The sequence below is a fragment of the Bos grunniens genome, chromosome 22 (assembly GCF_055505025.1).
Source record: "Bos grunniens cultivar Pamir isolate PY7600 chromosome 22, Bosgru_T2T1.0, whole genome shotgun sequence".
Lineage (NCBI taxonomy): Eukaryota > Metazoa > Chordata > Mammalia > Artiodactyla > Bovidae > Bos > Bos grunniens.
The window spans coordinates 59,337,997-59,354,209 of NC_141186.1; the positions used below are offsets into that span (position 1 = coordinate 59,337,997).

The 16,213-nt window shown below is 64.4% G+C and overlaps 2 protein-coding genes across 18 annotated transcripts in view; one reads left to right on the forward strand and one right to left on the reverse strand.

The window, feature by feature from the left end:
- The window catches only part of ACAD9 (acyl-CoA dehydrogenase family member 9), a 47,004-nt gene extending 33,931 nt beyond the window's left edge, over positions 1–13,073 (forward strand). For 4 of the 17 annotated variants that reach the window (XM_086368787.1, XM_086368783.1, XM_086368792.1 and 1 more), the window contains 15 exons: positions 724–830; positions 1,398–1,498; positions 2,330–2,408; positions 3,450–3,624; positions 4,152–4,225; positions 7,261–7,336; positions 8,449–8,519; positions 8,708–8,827; positions 9,332–9,460; positions 10,218–10,297; positions 10,713–10,839; positions 11,026–11,103; positions 11,541–11,669; positions 12,340–12,412; positions 12,694–13,073. In XM_086368787.1, coding sequence (XP_086224913.1) covers positions 724–830; positions 1,398–1,498; positions 2,330–2,408; positions 3,450–3,624; positions 4,152–4,225; positions 7,261–7,336; positions 8,449–8,519; positions 8,708–8,827; positions 9,332–9,460; positions 10,218–10,297; positions 10,713–10,839; positions 11,026–11,103; positions 11,541–11,669; positions 12,340–12,412; positions 12,694–12,794 — 1,520 coding nt within the window. In that variant the 3' untranslated portion in view covers positions 12,795–13,073. Of the gene's footprint in view, positions 1–723; positions 831–1,397; positions 1,499–2,329; positions 2,409–3,449; positions 3,625–4,151; positions 4,226–4,443; positions 5,720–7,260; positions 7,341–8,448; positions 8,520–8,707; positions 8,828–9,331; positions 9,461–10,217; positions 10,298–10,712; positions 10,840–11,025; positions 11,104–11,540; positions 11,670–12,339; positions 12,413–12,693 lie in introns of those variants that run through there. The other 13 variants (XM_086368790.1, XM_086368786.1, XM_086368795.1 and 10 more) reach the window with 7 other exon arrangements.
- CFAP92 (cilia and flagella associated protein 92 (putative)) overlaps positions 11,702–16,213 on the reverse strand; it is a 35,611-nt gene continuing 31,099 nt past the window's right edge. Inside the window, exons 12-15 of the mRNA XM_086368781.1 lie at positions 15,246–15,410; positions 14,671–14,871; positions 14,450–14,600; positions 11,702–12,011 (exon numbers count right to left, since the gene is read on the reverse strand). Of these exons, the coding sequence (XP_086224907.1) occupies positions 11,797–12,011; positions 14,450–14,600; positions 14,671–14,871; positions 15,246–15,410 (732 nt within the window). The 3' untranslated portion in view covers positions 11,702–11,796. The remainder of the gene's footprint in view (positions 12,012–14,449; positions 14,601–14,670; positions 14,872–15,245; positions 15,411–16,213) is intronic.

Here is a 16,213-nt window from a genome sequence, read left to right on the forward strand (position 1 = left end):
CCTGTCACCTATCCCCACTCTTTGTCCCCCCGCCCATGATTTCACGGATGCTTTCTTGGAGAAGGCTTCCCTCAGTGCTCAGCTGGCAAAGAATCCACCTGCAATGCGAGAGACCTGGGTTCGATTCTTCAGTCGGGAAGATCCGCTGGAGAAGGGATAGGCTATCTGCTCCAGTATTCTTGGGCTTCCCTTGTGGCTCAGCTGGTAAAGAATCTGCCCACAATGTGGGAGACCTGGAAGACCCCCTGGAGAAGAGAAAGGCTACCCACTCCAGTATCCTGGCCTGGGGAATTCCATGGACTATATATAGTTCATGGGGTTGCAAAGAGTTGGACACAGCTGAGCGACTTTCACTTTCTTGAAGAAAAGTGTCACGATTTTTTTTTAAGAAGCGAAACGGACATCGGTGTATGAAACAAGTGGGAACACAGTGTCTTGACTGACAGGTGGGGTGGGGGCTGTGGCAGGGTGCTGGCCTCCCTGGCCCCTGGGCTGGGGACACTGTGTTAAAGTCCGCGTCTGCATGCGCTTGTTATGGAGCCAGAAAAGGTCTGAAGGGAGGTGGACGGAAGTGCGCTGAGTGCTGTTAACGAGTGATTTGTTTCTTTGTGGCTGTCTGTGTTGTGCTCCCTATAAAACGGTGAGCGGGCCATACTTCACGGAGCCTTTTCTGGGAGGGTCTGGGGCTGGAGCGCGAGCGGGGCTGTTCTGTTCCCGCCCCAGGTGGCCTGGGCCTCTCCAACACCATGTACGCGCGGCTGGCAGAGGTCATCGGCCTGGACGCCTCCATCGCTGTGACTCTGGCGGCTCACCAGTCCATCGGCCTCAAGGTCAGGTGTGGGTTAGTGGGGCACGTGGGGGGACTGGGCAGCTGGCTCCTCTGGAAACCGCCTCCTCCCCATCGCCCTGCCCCATCCCTCCAGGCCCTGGTCAGAGGCCGCCGCCTCCGTGGAGCCTGCCCGCACCGTGGGCGGGAAGTGATCCCTCCCGTGCTTGGTTTGCTCCCTCGGGGCCTGCGCGTGTCCGCCCTGCTGCTGGTGCCCACCCTCCACTGGACTTGGAGCATCTCAGGGCAGGCCCCCCGGCCCACAGCTCAGTCCTTGGGTGGTTTTGCTTGGCACAGGAATCGAAGGGGCGGAGCGCCCCCAGGCTCGGCCGTGGCTCCAGCCACCCAGCTGGGCAGTGGAGAAGCTGCCAGGGAGCCCGAGTCCCGACCCGAAGCTGTGGCGAGCCGCCTGGCCTGTCCCCATGTGGGGGCTCCCTGACCCCCCAGCAGCTCCCCATTTATTTTCTGGGGCTGCCAGCTCCGGGCGGCCCCCTTGCATGAAGGAAGCATTTCTGTGAGCCCGTGGCACCCACTCCTCTCACTGCCGCTGAACGAGCCGTGTGTGTCGCAGGGCATCATCTTGGCCGGCAGCAAGGAGCAGAAGGCCAGGTACCTGCCCAGGCTGGCGTCTGGGGAGCACGTGGCCGCCTTCTGTCTGACGGAGCCAGCCAGGTCAGCCCCACGCCCCTCGCAGCCTCTCTGCCTGTCCGCTTCCTTCTCTCGTCTTCACCTCCCTTCTCCTCCCTGGTGACCCTTACAGACAAGAACAGGCCCGTCAGCTCCTGTTCTGTAACTGTTTTATGCTTTGCAACCCTCCTTATCGGCTTTCCTGGAGGCTCAGTGCTAACTAAAGAACCCACTTGCCAATGCGGGAGCCCCAAGTTCGATCCCTAGGTCGGGAAGATCACCTGGAGAAGGAAATGGCAACCCACTCCAGTGTTCTTGCCTGGAAAATCCCATGGACAGAGGAGCTTGGGGGCTACAGTCCGCAGGGTCCCAACAGAGTCGGACATGACTTAGTGACTAAACCACCAACCTCCTTATATAAACGTCAGATGTCACAGCCACAGCGGCTTTCAGACTGCGCGGGGTGGGTGGTGTCATCCGCACCGTCCAGGCTGTGGACTGAGGTTCAGCAGTGTGGAGCCGGCAGCCCAGAGTCTCAGCTGCCGTGGGCTCAGGGCTTCCGACGGCAGGTCAATCTCAGAGCTTGGCACGTGCGAGCCCGCCTCTGTCTGTTTAGGCCCCCCAAATGTCCTCATGGACAGTTTCACCCGAGGTCATAAAGTGGGGTTGGCCAAACCCACCTTGCCACCTGTTTTTGTAAAGGAACTTTTATTGGAACGTACCTGCTATGTACACGTTGTCTGAGCCTGTGAAGCTGAATGCATTTATTACCTTGCGCTTTAAGAGCTTGTCAGCTCCTCTGTTCCGCTCTGAAACTTCCTGTGGGGGCCCTGAGGACGCTTGTCTGTTCCCAGCCACCTGTGTCTGTCCCCGCAGTGGGAGCGATGCCGCCTCCATCCGGACCAGGGCCACGCTGAGTGCAGATAAGAGTCACTACGTCCTCAACGGCTCCAAGGTACGGCTCTGTGGCCTCTGTGGCCCGGACCTTCAGCGCACTCACTGGCCACCGTGCTCCAGGGGTCGTCGGGGCGGACACATCAGCCCTTGACCATCTTCCTTTGTTGGCAGAAGAACTGGGCTCAGAGAGGTTCCCTGACCCACCCCATCCTGTCCGCCTTGTGGCAGGATAGGTACCAAGGCATCCCAGCCTCAGAGTCTGTGGGCTTCTGGAGCGCCACCCACCTCGCTGAGCTGCACTCGTGTGTCTGTCTGTCTGTTTTTTCTATTACGCGGAACTTGAAGCACACACGTGTGCTGCTGGGAGCGTCCACAGCCGCCTCCTACCTTCATCGCCCCCTCTGTTCTGCTGCAGCTCTGGGTAGTGGCCAGGGCGGGCTCAGTGCGACTCTGCAGGGTGGTCATAGCACCACTGGACACGGAACGCGTGGTGATGACTTCTGGGCTGCCCCGGTGGCTCAGCAGTGAAGAGTCTGCCTACAGCGCAGGGGCCACAGGAGACACGCGTTCGGTCCCTGGTGGGGAGGATCCCCTGGAGGAGGGCGAGGCACCCACCCCAGTGTTGTCGCCTGGAGAATGCCCCGGACAGAGGAGCCTGGCGGGCTGCCCTCCATGGGGTCACAAGGAGCCAGACAGGACCGAGGCAGCTGAGCGCGACGCCTGCTCACCGTCTCCTCAGCACCTGTACTTTGCTGACTGTCTCGGACCTGTTCGGTGGATTTTTTTTTTCCCCAAACAAGTTGCTTGAATCAAAATTCAAGTTAAGTTCTATGCAGAGCCGTTTGTCAGGGAGTCTCTCCACTTCCCCACCCTCTCCTACTTCCCTCCCACCCCAAGGTGTCCTGTGCTAGAGCCAGAACTGCCACACACACACACACACCCCCCAGACACACTCACATACACACCACACACCGCACACACTCACACAGAAACCCGGACACACACGGCCCTCCAGGGAAAGCCTCGCTCTGCTGTCCTGAGCTGTGGTGGGCAGCCGACGCCGACAGGCGGCTGGAGTCCTCCTGCTTTCTTTCCTCAGGTCTGGATCACCAATGGAGGACTGGCCAACGTCTTTACTGTGTTTGCAAAAACGGAGGTCGTTGATTCTGACGGCTCAGTGAAGGACAAGATCACAGCATTCATAGTAGAGAGAGACTTTGGTGGCGTCACCAACGGGAAACCCGAGGATAAGATGGGCATCCGAGGCTCCAACAGTGAGTGGTGCTGTGTGCATGTGCGACAGATGAAGCGTGTGGCCCACGCATGTGTGTGTGCGTGTGAGAGAATGTGTGTGAGATACTAAAATGTGTGTGCATGCATGCGTGTGTATGTGAGAGATGAGGGCGGCGATGACTCCCAGGTGAGGTTCCCACTGCCCCGTGGGACGCCCAGCCTCGGGGGGCGGCCGGGCCAGAGGGGTCCTGTCACGGGGCTCAGTACTTCAGGCCCCCGTCTTCCCCCGGGGCCCCCTCCTCCTTCGCTCCCTCCTCCGCGCCCAGGCCTGCCTGCAGCCCAGTGCGTGCTCGGTCCACTTGAGGCCAGCGTCCTGGACGTGGCCCTCAGCCTGGCCAGAGCGGCCACACGGTCCTCACGGGTCCCTCAGAGGCCGAGGGGCTCAGCCTCTCAGCGGCCTTGGCTCAGACCACGGGGGCTCTGAGCGAGCGGCGAGCTGCGTGGCCTGTGTGCAGGCCGGGGCCCGAGCACTGGGACCCTGGCTGAGCTCCTGGCCATCGTGTTCCAGCCTGCGAGGTCCACTTTGAGAACACCAGGGTGCCCGTGGAGAACGTCCTAGGAGAAGTCGGAGGTGGCTTTAAGGTGCGTTGCCCGCTGCCCGGGCCCTCGGAGCGGGGAGAACCGGGCTCCGGGTGTCCCCCGCCCGGCTGGAGGCCTCGTCTGCCTGGGGCGGGCCAGGTTCCTGCCTGCAGTTCTGGGAGGGCAGCCTGTGGAGCGCAGGGTGCACAGCGCGGGGTCCCGAGTGCCCGCCCTGAGTCTTTTTTTCTTGGAGTTAGATTGTGTTGTGTTTTCGTTGACAGGTAATTCACGTGGCAGAATTTGCTGTCTCCCGCACGCTCGCTGTGGTGGTTTTCAGGACAGTCACTGGGCTCAGCGCCCCACTCCGTGTCTGACTTCAGGACGTTGCCGTCACCCCAGAAAGCAGCGCCGTGCCTCCCCCTCCCCCGCCAGCCCCGGCCGTCGCCGCTTAGTGTCTGCTTCTGTGGGCCTGCCTGGTGGGCTGTCTCCTTGCGATGTGATGCGCATAGGGCTTCTCTCACGCTCTGTAGCCGAGTCACAGAGGTGTCGGGTGAACGGGCCGCATCGTGCCCCCTGTCATCAGCTGAGGGTTGGTTGTTTCCAGGCCATTTGAGTCGCGCTGCCGTGAACGCTCGCGCGCATGTTCGTGTGGGGGCACTGCTTGCCGTCCCCCTGGGGGCACGGCTGGAGGAGCGCAGGGCCGCAGGCTGACGGCACGCCGAGTGCTCTGAGGGCCCACCAGGCTCCCCCATGGTGGCTGCCGTTTCACGTCCCCACCAGCAGCGCTTGGGCCTGAGGGGCCCAGGTTTCCACAGCTCGCCAGCTTGTGTGCTCGTCCTCTTTAAGTGCTCACTCTGGCCTGGGGTGCAGTGTCTTCAGCCTGGGGGAAGCTGCCCCCACCAGGCCTGTGCAGAGGGGTCAGGACTCCCTGGCCTTACGGACGTTAAGAGACTCGCCTGAGGGCGCCAGCCAGGCCCCGGCCCCCGCCCCCGGGGAGTGGAGCAGAGCGCACAAAGGGTGGATGCAGGGGTGTCCTGTGCGGCTGTCACAAGGAGGGGGCCCAGGCTCCCTGCAGGCCGTCCCTGGAGACACTGTCCACTGTTGACATTCCTGAGTTCACAGCGCTGAAATACTTGTGTGCGTGTAAGAGAGGATGGCGGCATCTCTCACTCACCAGCAGGCCCTCGCAGGCTTCACTCGCTAGGGAGTGTGGCTTCCCGAGGTTGCGAGCTGCAGTGTTGCCCCGCGTGCTGAGGTCAGTCGCCGTCTGGGCCCCGGGGTCGAGCGGTCCGTGGTTCCTCGCCCTCCCTGCTTGGCGCCGCCCTGTGTGGCCTGTGTCCCATCATCTCCTGAGTCTGATGCCGAGTCCCCAGGTCGGAGCCCGGGATTTTAAGTTCTTGGGCTGTGTTGCCGCGTTGCCTGCTGGACAGCTGAGCTGCACATGAGGTCTCTGTCCAGTCCTTCTCAGCGCAGCATTTAAAGAATTTCTTTCCCACTGTGTTAGGTGAAAAGTGATGGTTTTAACATGCAAAAGGAAATAGATTTCTAAAGACCTGCTTTGTGATGAGTGGGGTTGTCCACCCCTCAGCCTCAACACTGAAAAGCACGAGATGCTGGGGGTGATTCCAGAGATGGAGGGTGGGATGACCGCAGGCCCAGGAAGCGGAGTCCGGCGTGCAGTCAAGGAGGGATCTGGAGGACAGCTGTAGGCAAGCCGGCCCCGCGGGGGAAAGGTGGCAAGGGGGCAGGAGCCGGGTCGGGAGGGAGGGATGCCTGGGCCCAGGAGCCCCTTCAGGTCAGGTGAGCCCTCCAGGCTTCCATCGCCCCCCAGGAGGTGAGCCTGGCGTCCAGCCCTCCCCTCCTGTTGTTGTAAGTGAAGTTCAGGGTAAACTGCGAAGAGGCCATGAGGGGGGCTTGTTCACGGCCGTGAGCTGGCCTCCGGGGGCCTGGTGGGAAGGTCCCAGGACCCCAGGTGGGCAGTCACTTCCCCTTGTAGCCCCGCGTCCCGAGACACATGAGGGCTGACGTCAGGGCTCGGGGGCCCAGGGCCCGCGTGTCACTTTGCACTGGAGCTCGCCCGAGCTGCCCGCCCGCGGCCAGCTGCCACACTCACCCGCCAGGACCCAGTCTGTCGCCCGGTGACTGGAGCACATGCTTCCAGTCTCCCCAGCCCCATAGGATCTGTGTTGAAAGAGTCTCCACTCAGCTTATTGAGCAACTCATCATACATTCAAACTCAGAGGCACGTTTGCTTAATCCGAGTCACCTCGGTGAGCAGTCTGCACGAAGCTGCGTCACGCGCTGCTGCCCCCACCTCCGGGCCTCCGCCCGGGGCTCCCGGCCTTGAGAGAGGCGGGCAGGCCCCAGGCCCTCTTGGGGCTTCGCACTGGCATCCACCGGATGTCTGGGCGCCCTCCTTCCCACCTCCCGACCCCCACACACTGGACTGCGCTCCCCTTCAGTCCCCGCCCACCATGCGCTGCCTGCTGCCTGGGGACTGCAGTGTCTGTGCCCCGTGGGGTCTGCAGGGGGCGCCTCCCAGGACCTGGCATCTGGTGCTTGGGTAGCAGCGTGTCCACTCGCCCCCCTCCCCCGCTGGAGGTCAGGGGTTGGGGTCAGAAGAGGACAGAGGTCACCATGGGAACTGGAGGCAGGGAGCACGTCCGTGGTGGAAGGCTGGGCCCTATGCACGCCAGGCAGGGGCTGGCACTGCCAGGGGCTCACCGCTCAGAACCTCAGGCTCTTCACCCCTTCAAGGGGCCCTGACGCTGAGGCGCGCCAGGAAGGTGAGGCACTGGAGGCAGAGCCCAGCTCGTCTCAGCCCTGGCTCCCTTGCCCCAAGGCACGGAGGGAGTCCCCTTCCCTTCTGGGCTGACTGCACGGATGCCTGTGAGCATCGCAGTGACGCTGGCCTGGTCTTGAGCGGTGGGGACTGTGCTCCCCGGCCCAGGGCGCTTAACTCCTCCGAGCACTCCTGTGGTCTTCAAGAAAGCCTCTGGCCCCGGTGGACGAGGCTCTCGCGTGCTGTGCCCCCAGGGCCCTCGGGTTCCCCAGCCGGGCCCCCGGGGAGACTCGCGCTGAGCCCCCTCTCCCTGCAGGTGGCCATGAACATCCTCAACAGCGGGCGCTTCAGCATGGGCAGCATGGTGGCCGGGATGCTCAAGAAGCTGATCGGTGGGTGAGTGGGGGCACCTGGCCCCGCCCGGGCCCCCCGTGGCCCCGGGCACAGGGCGGGCCGCTGCTGAGCCGCCCCTGACAGCCCGTCCCATTCAAGCCTGGGATCCGGGCTTGATCCAGAAGGAAGGGTGCATGGGGGCGGGTCTGTGGGGCCAAGGTTCAGGTCCCAGCTCACATGGGATGGGGTGGCACGTTCTGGGGGAGGTGAGGGCTGCTGAGCGAATGTGCAAATGCTAGCTGGACACCCGCAGGCCTGGCGATGGTGCCCCATGGGTGTCCGCACAGCGGGGGCGGGGGGCGGTGAGGTCAGTTTGGGGACCCTGGTCTCCCAGTCTCTGGATGGTTCCTTTCTTCTAGTAGAGTCCCTGAAACCCAGATCTCCTTCCCTTTGCCAGTGAAGTTAAAACAGCCCTCTAGGGTCTGGGGGGCATGAAACGTCACTGCTGGCTTTGCTTTGCCAGAGGGATGTGGCTGAGGCTGAGGCATGGGCATGCCAGGGGCTGCTCGCCATAGGGTGCTCGGTGGGTGCCTTGGAGTTCAGGGAGGGGGTGGTTTACAGAAGAGGAGACCCAGGCTCCCAGGGGGCAGCGATTTGCGCGAGGCTTTGCCCCCATCAGCCTGCACGCTTGGGGCCCATCTCCCTGAGCTGAGCTGCCACCACGGCCCTGAGCCCATCTGGACTCTGCTGCCTTGTCTGGAAAGCTCAGGGTGAGAGCTTCGCTCTCACGCTCAGAGGCCGTGGAGCCCCTGGGATCCGGGAGCATGGGAGCCCGTCTGGGGAGCAGTGGGAGGAGAGGCTATGGGCACTCGGCACCTTCAGGGCCGGCCTGGGACCCCGAAGCGGCCACGGGCCACGGGCCACCCTCCCGGGTGTGAGCCCCTGTGCGCTGCCCTGGCTTGGCGCCCCTCCATCCCCCACCCCGGGCACCGCTCAGAGGGGACGGGCACCCCTCCCCGGAGACACCGGAAGGCGGGGCTGTGACATCCAGGGTGTTTGGTCTCAGGGGACCCGCCTCTCATGGTTCCCGTCTGAGTGCGTGTGGGTGATGACTTAGGAAAGCATTTCAGGACAGCGGGAAATTGTTTTTGATAACTCCACTCTCGCTCAGAAATGACCGCTGAGTACGCCTGCACGAGGAAACAGTTCAACAGGAACCTCAGTGAGTTCGGCCTGATTCAGGTGCGGAGGGGCGAGGGCTGGGCGGGCAGTCCCCCGCGCAGGCACTGAGAGCCTGCCCTCCCGGCAGGGATTCGGGGTGAAGACGAGCTTGCCCCCGGCTTGGCGCTCCTGGCCCCAGGCTCACTCTGCGGCTTGGCGGGCCTGGGTGTCCGTGCAGCAGGTCTGTCTTGACTGTTCTGACACTCCAGGAGAAGTTTGCCCTGATGGCGCAGAAGGCCTACGTGATGGAAAGCATGGCCTACCTCACGGCGGCGATGCTGGACGCACCTGGCTTCCCCGACTGCTCCATCGAGGCCGCCATGGTGAAGGTAACCCGCACAGCACGCCGGCCATCCTCCCCGTAGTCAGTTGCTGCCTGGGCATTGACGAGGTACCCACGCCAGCCACCCCGGGACACCGCTGGGAGCAGAGTGGCAGAGGGACAGAGCCCTGCTGGTCTCCTGGTGGGCTTTGTGCCAGGGTGTCACCAGCTGACTGCTGATCACGGTGAAAGGAGAAAAGTATAACTCCACACCCACCAGAAAGAGCAGCAGGGCTGCCTTGGGAAGGCCTGCCTTGTTCTAGCTTACGGCCTTTCTATGTCTCAGTATCAAAATTGTCTTTCCTGAGTATTTGGCTAAGGCAGATACCAACGTTTCCTGTGTTTTTTGTCTTGGGCGGCAGGAGAAGTCAGTTTGGGGCCACCAGTGAGATGACCGGCAGGGCCCCTCCCCAGGCCGGGGTGGCCCCGTCCGGAAGCACAGCTCTGCGCCTAGGCCTCCCCGTGCGGCCCGCCGGCGGCCTGTGCTGACCTTGCCCCACATCCATGGCAGGTGTTCAGCTCCGAGGGCGCCTGGACATGCGTGAGCGAGGCACTGCAAATCCTCGGCAGCTCGGGCTACGCGAGGGACTACCCGTACGAGCGCTTGCTGCGCGACAGCCGCATCCTGCTCATCTTCGAGGTGAGCACGCTCTGCCCACCAGCGCGAGCCCCTCCCACCTGCCTGCACGCCCCTCTGCAGGGGGTGTGGGGGGTCTGCGCTTCCCCGGGTCCCCCCGAGGGCGCGCCCAGAGAATCCGCTGCTGTGAGCTCACAGGCCGCCTAGGACTGCTCTCCCGAGGCCCCTCCCCTGCCAGGACGTGGCGGTCCTCCGTGGCTGGCGGGGTGGTCAGCAGGGGTGCAGGGCCCTCAGCGTGAAGCCCAGACTGCCCGGGACGGGCTCGGGACAGCCCAGCGCTGTGGCCTCAGTCCAGCCCCGCCCCTCTGACCCACGTGCCACCAAGCGTGCCAGGCAAGCCGCCGCCCACACTGCCTTCCCGAGGACCCACGACTAAGGTGCTGGGGACTTAGGCGCCGTGGGCGTTGGCACCCGCTGCCGGGGAGCAGCCAGCTTCTTCCCAGAGGAGCTGGGACTGGACCAGAGTGGCCTCCGAGCGCTTGCTGTGCCCTCGGTGAAGCGTCCCTTGCCACCCGGGGCAAGCTGCTTCTCCCTTAGAGACACAGAGTCAGGGGAAAGGTGTGACCCCTGCAGGGTGGTCGTGTGGGGGCAGGGCCCCCGGGGGGCTACAGTCACGGGATGGGGCAGGGCCCCCGGGGGGCAGTAGCCTGCCTGTCACCCGGGCCCCTGTGATAGCCCTGCTTCCCGAGGGTTAGCAGGCAGCAGCACGGCCTAGCTCGCCACTGGGGGCGGCCTCTGACCTGGATAATGTCGGCCCCAGGGAACCAACGAGATCCTCCGCATGTACATCGCCCTGACGGGCCTGCAGCATGCTGGCCGCATTCTAACTGCAAGGGTCAAGTAAGTACCATGTCCACCGTCTCCCCCCGAGGTCCCCCTGCCCAGCAGATGCCTGTGTTGGAGCAGCCGGAGGAGGGGACTGCCCCTTCCCAGGACGGGGGTGCACCTTGGTGGGGCTCAGCTCACTCCTGGGCTGCGGGAGAGGCGGGGCGGGGGTTGGGGGACGGCTGCCCGGGAAGCTGCCAGGGTCCTGCCCTGAGGTCACCCTGCCATCCACCCCAATGGCTTTTACAACCAGACCAATGAGGTAACCCTCAGACAGTCACTCTGGCATCTCCTCTGGCTGCTCCCGACGAGCGGGCCAGGGGAGGGGCAGGGCCCAGACGTAATCTGGAGCCGCCATGGGTGCCCTGAAGCCGTGGGCTACAGGAGCTGGTCTTGGGGCCCCAGCTTATGGGGCCTGTGCTCTCTGCAGGGAGCTCAAACGGGGCAACGTGACCACCATCATGGAGACCGTTGGCCAGAGGCTTCGGGACTCCCTGGGCCGCACCGTGGACCTGGGACTGACTGGGAAGCTTGGGGTTGTGCACCCCAGCCTTGCGGTGAGTGGGCCCAGCAGGGAGCCAGCCCCCCGTCGGTATGTCTGTCCCAGAAGGAGCGTGGCCGGGCACTGGGGAGATCAGTCGGTCCACGGGACCCCAGGTGGCCCTGTCTCCACCGTCGCAGTGGCGGGAGGGCCTGGGCACACAGTGGGCAGTGCCGAGCTGAGCCCTCCGCTGGCCCGGCAGGATGGCGCCCACAAGCTCGAGGAAAACGTGTACTACTTTGGCCGCTCTGTGGAGACCCTGCTGCTTCGCTTCGGCAAGGTACCTGGGGCAGGGAGGCCGGCAGGCTAGCGTCTGAGCCAGCATCCAGCGAGTGTCCACCTTGGGCACCAGGCCTGGAAGGCAGGCCTGGTCACCTTGGAGGGCTGGGGTGCGGAGCAGGGCTGGCCGTGGCTGCCTGCCCTGTGGGCTATTCAGCTCGGCAGAGGCGGGGGTGGAGGAACCCTGCCAGGGGCACCTTCCAGTTGGCGAGAGGCCCCCTGAGGCCAGGAGGGGCAGCCCCGTGTGGCCCTGAGTCTTGAGAGGTGATCCGTGGCTGCTGTGGCTGAAGTGATGGAGCTCCGGCCTCTGGCCTCAGCCAGGCTGTGGGACATGTCTCTGCCCACGTTTGGGGTGTAGAGTGAGGCGCAGAGGTGGGCCCCGGTGAGGACTGTGGGGCAGGGGTCCCAGGGGCCACGTCTCCCCCACTGTGTTCCCAGACCATCGTGGAGGAGCAGCTGGTCTTGAAGCGAGTGGCCAATGTGCTCATCAACCTGTACGGGATGACGGCCGTGCTGTCTCGGGCCAGCCGCTCCATCCGCCTGGGGCTGCGGGACCAGGACCACGAGGTGAGCCCCCGCCTGGGCTCACGACAGCCTGCGGCTCCCCTCACCGTGCTTTACTGGGGCTCACAACAGTGCTGTGGCTCCCCTCACTGTGCTTTACTGGGGCTCACAACAGTGCTGCGGCTCCCCCTCACCGTGCTTTACTGGGGCCTGCGGGCTGGCGGGGTGTGGGCCCGTGTCCTGGTGGAGTGAGCGTGCGGTGCCGTCCAGACGACCTGGAGCCAGGGGAGGCTGGCGAGGTTGGCGGCGTTGCCGAGCTGTGGCCATGGCAGGGGCTGGTGCTCTCAGCTCCAGCGGGCGGTCTGTGCTGCTCAGGACACAAGGCTGCTGCCTTCCGCCTTCCTGCTGGAAAGAAGAGGGGGTGACAGCCGGGGTCCCGGGCCAGGCTTCCTCTCCCTCTGTGTCCCCGCGCATCTGGACGCGCTCTGGCCCACGGCTTCGGGGTCGGGACGCCCTCATGCCAAGGAGGTGTTGAATCACCCCCCCGGACACAGGGCTCGTTAGAACCTAAAGCCACGGCTTCCGAGCCCAGCCGCCTGACCCGTCAAGGTGCCAGCCTGGGCCTACAGACGGAGGTCTTGGGAGTGCAGAGGTCGGGCTCCAGGGTGGGGCTGTGCTAAGCGCAGACTGCAGGGCCCCCGGCAGTCATCCTCGGGGATGTTGGTTCTGGCAGGTTCTGTTGGCCAACATCTTCTGCTCAGAGGCTTATCACCAGAATCTCTTCACCCTGTCTCAGCTGGACAAGCGTGAGTGGGTGCTGGGCTTGAGGGGCGGGGGGACCAGGCGCCTGCTGAGCAGCAGAAGGGATGGCACGTGCTCCAGGTGCCGTGGGCACAGACGCCGAGGTCGCGTGTGCCACGGGGAGATGCCTGCGCCACCAGGGCCCCTCCCCACGCTCCCTGAGCCCAGAGGCCCCTCCCCACGGGGCACTGCTGCCTCCAGGGCCCCTCCACAGGGTGAGCTGTCTTTGGAGAGAGCGCTCCAGCAGCGTCCCTGCTGTCACGGCCCTCTCCTGTTTCCCGCGTAGATTCTCCAGAAAACCTGGATGACATGGTCAAGAAGGTGTCCCAGCAGATCCTGGAGAAGCGGGCCTACATCTGCACCCACCCCCTAGACCGGACGTCCTGAAGAGGGCCCGCGTCCCCACGGCCGCCGCCCTGGATACGCCACAGCAGCCCAAAGGCGGAGAACGTGGTTTATTACAAATCGACTGTTTCTCCTCTTCACCCGACCTGTGGGCACTGCTGCTGGATGTGTTCTTGGCCTGTGAGTGGACGCGGGGTAAGCACGGAGCTGCAGAGACTCGCCGGCTCGGGGGGCACCCGGAGGAGGCTGGCAGGCACAGGTCCTGGCATGGGGGCTACGTCTGTGAGGCCGCACGTTCTCCAAGAAACAGCTCAAAAACTGCATACGTGTCATTGGTTTTAATTTGGAGCAAAAGGCGCTTAACACGCACCAGGAAGCATTTAGCACGGCGTGTCTGCCCTTCGAGTGTGGGCAGTCTAGACACGCATCTCTTCTGAGCCAGCTGCGAGTGGACAGAGCTTGATCCTCAGGCCCACCATCTGGGGCTGGCTTCCAAGGCCCTTGGTCCTTGGCATGAGGGCTTTGCGCCTCGGCGCTGGGCCTGCTCCGGTGACGCTGCTGGGGCAGCAGGGCTGTCCTGGGGCTCCTCGGCCTCTCCTCGAGCACAGCTGTGTCTCCCCCTACATGAGCGGCGTCTCCCCCGGCTCGAGCAGGGCTGTGTCCGGGCCCCCGTCTACTCCTCGCTGACATCCTGTTCTGCATGCTCACCTGGCAGGCTTCAGGCACTGGTCTGGTTCCTGGGTGGTTTGTCCAGAAAGCTCACCCTCTACATTGTCTTGAGGCGTCCAGGCTCTCCTGCTCCCCTGAGGGGGAGTCACTGCCCACGGGGGCGACGGGAGCCACACAGGAGCGGCGCTGGCTTGGGTGGGGCTGAGCGAGAGCCCAGAACCATGACAGCCTCTCTCCCAAAGGTCCAACCTGGGGTTTCGTGAGGAAGTTGTTTCCAAAGCTGTGAGTGATTTGCAGGCGAGGGGGCGCTCTGCTCAGGATGGAGAGCTTGTGTCTCCCGCGCGGCGCCGTCAGGAGGGGCCGGCTGCACGGGAGCCCCCCAGGCCCGCTCCATCCCTGCAGTGTCCGTGTCCACATCCCCTGCGGGGCTGTTCTCACCGCGTGGAGGTGGGGGGAGCACGCGCCTGCCCATGCACTTGGGGACCTCGTCCCAGAGGGGACGGAGAGCCGAGCCGGGCCTTCCCAGGCTGGGCCACCCGTGTGACCCTGGGCCAGAGACCCCCGACAGGGAGCGGGGGTGTCCCGCAGCCCAGAGCCTGGGGGTGCCGGCCCCCGGGGCGCGTCAGCACACACTCCTGGTACAGGCTCCGTCGCCAGCTGCCCGTGGGAGCGCAGGAACAGAGGAGACCCGAGTTGCCCGGACCCATCCTCCTGGGCAGGGAATCTGGCAAACCTAGTTGGCAGCTAGTCAGCTCTTTCCCTGAATGAAAGTTCTGGCTTTGTTAAGTCACACGTTGTGGTTCCTCCTCACGTACAAGAGGGTAACGAGGACACAGAGGGGTCGTCATGGCCCTTCCCCTTGGAGGGATGAGTGGCCGGGTCCGAGAGGGTCCCGGGGGGCCTCTGGAGGCAGTCGTGCCCTCTCACAGCTGAGAAGGCAGGCACAGAGCGGAGCGGGGTGTACCACCCAGAGCCCGGCCTGCAGTCTGCCGGCCCTGCTGGGGCCGAGGCCCAGGCCCCGCTCTCACCTGCCCTGGGCTTGGGCGCGGGCGGAAGCTCCAGGAACTCCGGCGGCCGTGTGTACAGGTTGAAGTCCTGGTGGCGCCGGTCCCAGCCCCACCTCTCCCGCCGCAGCACTGGCTCCAGCAAGTTGGTGAACAGGGCCTTCTCCCTCCACTCCTGTGTCGGGCAGCAGCAGGTCAGAGGAGGCCCTGTGCACCCCTGCCCAAGTCCCGCTCTTGCCACCAACCTCCGTGGCAGCGCTGATGGGCGGCAGCCGCAGGGGCCAGGTTGTGCCCATGCTGTGGAGACCCGCCGTCTGGAAGCCGTTGGGCGTGCGCCAGGCCTGGCGGGACTCCCTGCGGGCCCTCCTCTCCTCCTCCTCTGGGTCCAGAGGCCCCACCGTGGCTGACAGGTACTTCTGCGAGTATGTGAACCTCCTGCCCGGCTCCTGTGAACAAGCGCAGATGGGTGGGTATTGTGCCCGGGAGTGGGCCAGGCGCTAGGGCCCTGTTCCCTGGGTCAGAGGCTGCTCCTGAAGCAGCCAGTGCTAGAGGGAAGCCTTGGCCCAGGCGTAACGGTTCTGCGAGAGCCAGGGGCCCGCGGCTGTTCACAGACACACGCCGCTGGGACGGCACGGGGCCCCGGCTCCCGCTGTAGGAGGAGGGTTCACGTTTAGTGGGAATATGGCCGCTCCCCCTGCGCCAAGATCCCCGCTGACAGTCGGCCACGGGGTCAGAGGAAGGAGCCCACAGGCTCTCCCACCGCCCCGCCCTGCCCACAGTGGGCATGCTGGGCTGCTCCGGGCCCTGCGCCGTCACTCACCTTGGCCATCTCCCGATACAGCTCCTTCTTGGCCAGCTCCACAGAGTTCAGGGTCTGGATACTGTAGTTATGCACGGTGTGCGTGTCTGGGACCGAGGCCCGTATCACCCTCGCTGCAGAGCTGGGAGGCTTCCTGCCGACCTGGGAGGCCGCCGAGACGTTCCTCTGGAGAAGGAGACGCCGGTCATCCCCCACACAGGGCGCCTCTGCAGCCAGCGGGTGTCGGTGAGGGGGCCTCTGGGAGGCAGCCACAGCCCCAGGTTCCCACGAGCAGTCTGGAGCCCACCCAAAGCAAGAGACACCGTCCCACCACCCACAGTGGAAATGAGCGGACTGCAGCGGGAGCCACGGGCTGGGCTCGCAGTCTAGTCTCGAGAGGCCTCAGCACATCTGCGAGCCACACAAGCGGGTGGGGGCCGACGAGCGCCTCAGGGGGGGCGTCACGTCCAGCGTCCAGCTGTGCTCACGGTGGGGGGCCCAGGTGCACTGACCCGTCTGCACCGGGGAAAGGGCAAGCTCCTTGCTCGGCCTCACCCCAGGGCCGGGGGGTGGGTGACGACCAGACACCAGGGGTCCTGCCTGTGCTCCTGACCCAGGCTGGGAAGCGGACAGTTGCCTGTGGGGTGCAGACAGCGGCTGTGACTTCGTCTGGGGGCCTGGGGCTCTCTGCTGGCCTAGGGCTGATGGGAGCGGCGGAGTCCCGACTGCCAGCCAGAGTGAGCAGTGCATGTCATGCGAAAGGCCACACGTGGAGCCAGATGGCTCGAAGGGACAAGACAAGAAGGTAACGTCAGGATCACCGTCATTTAGCAACACCAGGTAAAGATGTGAGCGCTGTGAGGCAGAAGTTGAGACCAAAGCAAGAGCACTGGCTATGAAAGCCTCAAGGTCAAGAGGAGACAAGTGAATGAGACATACTGCCGCGGCGACACAGTTGCAGAATGAACTGGGGAGCTGGGAGATCAACC